This window comes from Enhydra lutris, unplaced genomic scaffold, assembly GCF_002288905.1.
Source record: "Enhydra lutris kenyoni isolate GAN:26980312 unplaced genomic scaffold, ASM228890v2 scaffoldscaffold12, whole genome shotgun sequence".
Lineage (NCBI taxonomy): Eukaryota > Metazoa > Chordata > Mammalia > Carnivora > Mustelidae > Enhydra > Enhydra lutris.
The window spans coordinates 50,010,989-50,017,009 of NW_019154096.1; the positions used below are offsets into that span (position 1 = coordinate 50,010,989).

Consider the following 6,021-nt stretch of genomic DNA (forward strand, 5'->3'; position numbering starts at 1 on the left):
ACTAAGTCCACGCCGGTGTTCCTTTCCGGGAAATGCCGCCCACGCCCGGCTGACAGAGCGAGCATCCGCACCCCAGCGCCGCCCGCACACACCGTTCCGGGTTGGCGAGCTCAGAAGCAGCTAGGCTTCCCCCTGCACCCGGGCCCAGCGGGCGCCCCGCCCCCCAACGGTACGGCGCACCCCCGGCCCGGGGCGGTGGTAGGGCCCGGCGGCGACGTCACCCATTGTTTACAAATCAACCCGAGCCGGTAGGATTCCGGCTCCCGCGGCTGCAGGCGCGCGGCGCGAGTGTCTGGTGGGCTCCCGCTTCCGCGTCCGCCCCGGCCCCAGCCCCGGCCGGGCCCGGGCCCCGCTTTGGCCTCATCCCCGCGACCCGCTTCGCCGCGACCCACCGAGTCCTGCCGGCCGCCGAACTCCGGGTGCCCGGGCGGGGGGCCATGCCGTGCCGGAGGGAGGAAGAAGAGGAAGCCGGCGAGGAAGCGGAGGGGGAGGCGGAGGAGGAGGAGGAGGACAGCTTCCTCCTGCTGGAGCAGTCGGTGACGCTGGGCGGTTCGGGCGAGGTGGACCTGCTGGTGGCCCAGATCGGCGAGACGCTGCAGCTGGACGCGGCGCAGGACAGCCCGGCCTCCCCGTGCGCGCCCCCGGGGCAGCCGCTGCAGACCCCGCGGCCCCCGGCGGCCGTGCGAGCGGACAAGGCCCGGCCGCCGGCGCTGCCGCTGCTTCTGCCGCCGGCGCCGGCCGAGCCGGTGGGCTCGGCGCCCCTGGGGGCCCTGCGCTGCGCCCTCGGGGACCGCGGCCGCGTGCGGGGCCGGGCTGCGCCCTACTTCGTGGCCGAGCTCGCCGCAGGCCCCAGCGCGCTGTCCGCACTGGCCCCTCAGCCCGGCCTTGACGGGCCTTCGGGAGCGGACAAGCCGGGCGCCCCGCAGCCGCTGTCGGGCCCATGCCGCCGAGGTTGGCTGCGGGGCGCCGCCGCCTCCCGCCGCCTGCAGCAACGACGCGGGCCCCAGCCCGAATCCCGCACCAGCGACGACGACCCGCACCGGCTCCTGCAGCAGCTGGTGCTCTCGGGGAACCTCATCAAGGAGGCGGTGCGGAGGCTTCATTCGAGACGGATGCAGTTACACGCAAAGCTTCCCCAGCGCCCGCTCACCGGGCCTCTCTCGGCCCCAGTGCATGAGCCCCCTTCGCCCCGCAGCCCTCGCGCGGCTTGCAGCGACCCCGGAGCGAGCGGGAGGAGGGCGCAGCTCAGAACTGGCGACGGCGTTCTTGTCCCTGGCAGCTAACACTCCGGGAGTGGCCACAGCGCCAGCCTCTGCCTGGAGGGCAAGGCATTTCCCAGAGGGCTGCATCCCTACTCCTACGGGTGAACTCGCGTTTTTGGAAGCGAGAAAATAAGCTAATGCAGACGGGGAAAGGAAAATCGCGAATATTTTCGTGGGGAACTAATGGGGGACCCCGATGCGTTTGAAAAACCGAAGGACTTGGCCCTCTTTGAGGCGGATTACAGAACGCACCCCAAGCTCACATTCAGTAGTGCTCCTTATTTGGCGTGACGAGTCCCAGCGGCGTAGCGTGCGGTTCCACGCAACCTCTCGGGGCCCTCCAGCCCGGCGACCATGTGGCCACACTCCACGCGCCTCAGGATCGCCGAGCGCCCAAAGGACGAGGACGATCCCAGTTACTTGCTTTACCTTTTCAGGGCTGGTTCCTGATCCACTGGGGGGAGGGAGGGAAACAGGAGTAGACCATCATTTCAGGGAGAACCTCAAACTGCCAGACTTGAAAATTTACGACTCTTTAAAAAACCCATCTCGCGTCTTGTGGGTGCTGGTTCTTAATACAAAACACGCGGTACCAAGAAAGGACCATGTGGGGAGTTGGATAGGAGTAACGCGTGTTCTGCCTCCACTTTGCAGCTGGCTGCTGTTCACAGAGCGGCGGGGGAAGGGGCCCGCGCGCGGTGGGGATGGGAGGCGGGGGCGGGCGGTGTTGCGGAAGGGTAAGGTGAGGCTCGGAGAGAACCCTCCTTCCTCTCTCAAGTGTTTGCGCAGCCGGCCCCCTTCTCCTTGGGTTCAAGGTCACCGTTTCCTCCGCGCCCATAGGGTTCCGGGGCTCTAGTAGTGCACAAGAGTTGCCGGGTTGTGCCTGTACTCGGGAGAAGTGCTGGGTGTTCTGCAAGTGCTGGAGTCTCTTAAGGACACGCGCACCGCGGCCACCGCGGGTGTGGGGAGGCGGGGACATGCCGGGCGCCGGTGCCTTCCGCGGCGACCCCGCCCTGGGCTTTCATAGAAACGGCCCAGTCTTACCTCGGGTCCCGGCACTCCCCCGCCCCTTGGCTCTGCTGTCCTACTCCAGGCGGGTGGCGCTGGCGCTCCTGGGGGCCCGGGCTGGGGGTTGGGGAGACGCCACGTGACGGGCACTCCAGGGACACAGCCTCTCACAGCAGCTTATAATGGACTCTCCGGGGCCATTTGCAATAACAGCTGCAATTCCGTGGATAGACGGAGTTGATTTCCTCCCTCTGCCCCTCCCCCAGCCATGCCAGCTCGCCTTTGTAAGTGAAGGAAACCGAGTAGAAAATGTGACCCTCCAAACGGAGAAGCTGCAGGCTTTGCCATTGTGAAGCGTGGTGAAGTGTTTTTAACATACTGTTCGCTTACTCTGAGGGATCGAAAACCGTGTCGTTGGTGTTTTAGTTTTAAACAATTCAATGGCTTGTTCATCATCCAGATGTGGCTGTTGAGGTATCTACACTTCGCACCGGAGTGTCAGGAATTGTGGCTGTCCTGATTATAGGATTTTAACTTAACTGAAATACTTGTTTTTAATAAATGCATTGAGGTTTTTGTTAGGGTTTTTGTTTTGTTTGGTTGGTTGGTTTTATCTTATTCTTGCCTCGGGTGGGAAAGATGCACAAAACACATTTCTCTAATCCATAAACCTAAAAACACTTGGAATCCTTGTCAGCCTGCCTTGGGGATGGTAATTAGAGCGCCTTTGTGTCTGAGCAGCTCACTAGTTAAGCAGGGTCTGTGTGGCTGGGTGTGTATTGGTGCTGGCAGGAAATTAAATGAAAGTGAGGTCAGGTTTGGGACCAATCCCATTCACTAAAACCTTAGAGCCTTTTGGATTACTAGTCCATGATGGAGATGTTTTATGAAGCTGCCTCTGACTGTATCAGCAGAGGACATCAGATCAGGCCATCACGGCAGACTGGGAGGCTCTTCACCTTTTTTTTTTTTTCCCCTCCTGTGGTCACTGAAGTGGACTTGTTTCACAAGGCAGTTCTTAAGGCTGGGGCAGCTCTTGGTTAGGGGCCGATCACGATACAAACCCACAGTGGGAAGGCTAGCTGGCAGTGTCTGAAAGGACTCCTCTCTTTGCCCTTGGCATGTTTGCTGCCATTCTCTCCTAAGCGCTGACCTAACAACCCGTCTCTGTCCCTCCCTCCCTGAGTTACTTCAGTTTGTGCCCTCTTGGAAGGAGCCAGACTAGGCAACAGATTACCCAGGGTTTGAGGCTACTTATTAAATGGGGTCCTTGGACAAGTTGCTCAACTTCTGTGGTCTCTGGTTTCCTCATCCGTGCAACAGAAGTGAGATGAGGAAAAGGTTCTCGGGAACTGGCATGCACTGGAGATGAACAGTCTCGTCCCTACTCCTTCCTTCCCAGCACTGCCCCTTGGCAACCAGACGACTGGGTCCTCAGTTTCTCATGAAAGAGGAGCACGCCATCCATGGTCCTAACAATGCTTTCTGGATTGACTGCTGTATGATACAGTCTTAATTTTCTAACACCCTTTCGGACTCTGTGCCTGGTGTTCGTACCTCCCCATTCTCTCAAATACACTCACCGCCCCTGATGGCCTGTGAGAAGTCCCTCCTGAGCACCCCAAGCCAGCTGTTTCCCACCTGTCCAGGAAGTGTGGGAGGCTTGTCCAGTGCTGCTCAGTAAGGGAAGGCTGATTACAGAGGCTCTCACACAAATGGGTGGGGGGGTGCTCCAGCCCTGCAGGTGGCTGCCACCTCTGGGCACTGAGCAGGAGGAAAGTGGTCAGGTTCTGGCTGCCCCTGGCATTGCACTAGCCCTGAGCTCCTTGGCCCCACTACTTTAGTGGGGATGGGATTTCCTGGACGTCAAAGGGTTAGGAGCAATCCAGGGCTGAACTGGCCCATGATTCAATGCCCCTTGCACAAACTGTGCTGGCTTGTAATGACCGGTTAAGGCTAGACTCAACCACGGGGTTCACACAGTACTACTCCCTCCATAAAAAAGGAAGACTGGAGAAAACGAATGCCTACTATCACGCACTTTAAATACCCTATAGCCCTAAGTGTCCCTCTTTTTAAAAATCCTGCAGCTCTTACTAGCCACCCCCAAATCCTCTTTTGGAATAAGTTAAGGTTCACACAGTGATTTTAAGTTATTAGACTATTTTATAAGTGGAAAAATAGTCCCAAAAGGAACAGGGTAGAGTGACCTACTGAAGTCATTTATGAAGTCAAAGGCCTATGAGAATCTAGAACCCAGGTCTCTGGGCTCCCAGCTCAGGCCTATCTCCAGGAGCCTAATACCATCACACACATTCCAGTACTGTTCACTGCACAACTCCACATATGAATGACACCCCTGTTGTCCAACATGGCGACCCTGCCCCCAGAACCCAAAAACCCTACCCCAGAATCCTAGGCTGAACTAGGGAAAGCCGGGTATGGGCCACAACCATTTTCTTACAAAACGTTCAGGATCCTATGAAGACAGCTAGCTGGCCACAGAAAATGGCCTGGACTAACTAAAAGACCAAACTCTAAAGTGAATGAAAAAAATACAAAATAAATTAAAACACAGAAAGTGGCAAATGACAAGCACCATGAGGAAAAGAATGGCCCATCTCACGGAGGAGTGTAGAGTCTGCCGCCCCAAAATTTCGTTCTCAATTAGGTGCAAATGCTACAATATTTGGATTCAATTTTCACCCTTCCTTTTTCAGCTCATAAGCAGAGACATGGAACGAAGATCAGACACCACTTTCCTATCCAGCAAAGTCTGTGTTGAACCCTGTGATCCCTTCCTTCCAATCAGGAAAGAGTTACCCTGGCAACCAAATTACTAACTCACTCAATTAGCTCCCCCCTCTTCCCCCAATGCTCAGTAATCACAGAATGTCAGCTCAGGGAGAGCTAAGCCTTAGGCGGTCTAGTGCTATTGCCTCATTTAGGCATGGAAGCCCAGAGAGGTTTCCACTCAGAGGTGCTCTCGTCGGAACACCGTGCAGGCTGGTCCAGGCAAAGGGTCAAGACCTGTCCCACACAGCACGTCCTTCTAGTCTTCCATCCATAACTGAAGGGAGAACAAGTGACCTGCCCTTTACAGTTTCCCAGAAGCAGGAGAGAGACAGGCATGGGCTCTGCAGGCGGCCCTCCTCTGCCTCCACACAGGCAGCTGTGGGATTTGGGGCAGGGTCCTTAATCTCCATGAGTTCAATGAACTCATCTGCAACATGGGGTAGGAATGGAGCCTACCTGGAAAAATCATGTGCGTGTTCAACTAGATAATATAAGGGAAGCAAATAGTAAACACTCAAATAATAAAACATCAATTCTGGAAGCTATTGCATGAAGGCCAATACTTTGTTTTCTGTGGAAAACCCTGCTTTTTAAAAACTTCTTCAATCTGTTTCTTAAAAGGCATAAACCTGGGTGGCTGGGTGTCTCTGTCAGTTAAGCGTCTGCTTTCCCCTCAGGTCATGATCCCAGGGTCCTGGGATTGAGCCCCGCATCGGGCTCCCTGCTCAGCAGTGGGTCTGCTTCTCCCTCTGCCTGCCGCTCCCCCTACTTGTATTCAGTCTCTCTCAAATAATAAAAAAAAATTTAAAAGATTTTATTTATTTATTGACAGACAGAGATCACAAGTAGGCAGAGAGGCAGGTAGAGACAGAGGAAGGGAAGCAGGATCCCCGCTGAGCAGAAAGCTCGACAAGGGGCTCGATCCCAGGACCCCAAGATCATGACCTGAGCCGAA

The 6,021-nt window shown here is 56.5% G+C and overlaps 1 protein-coding gene across 1 annotated transcript; it reads left to right on the plus strand.

Moving 5' to 3' along the window:
* Positions 1 to 380: 380 nt before the first annotated feature.
* On the plus strand, positions 381 to 2,772 carry LOC111145138 (FRAT1, WNT signaling pathway regulator). The gene has a single exon (XM_022499825.1). It carries the CDS (start codon positions 438 to 440, stop codon positions 1,281 to 1,283), a length of 846 nt encoding a protein of 281 aa, XP_022355533.1. The 5' UTR covers positions 381 to 437; the 3' UTR covers positions 1,284 to 2,772.
* The last annotated feature ends 3,249 nt before the right edge of the window (positions 2,773 to 6,021 follow it).

Excerpts from the sequence above, each read along its gene's own strand:
- LOC111145138 (XM_022499825.1), top strand. The coding sequence starts at position 438 with ATGCCGTGCCGGAGGGAGGAAGAAGAGGAAGCCGGCGAGGAAGCGGAG.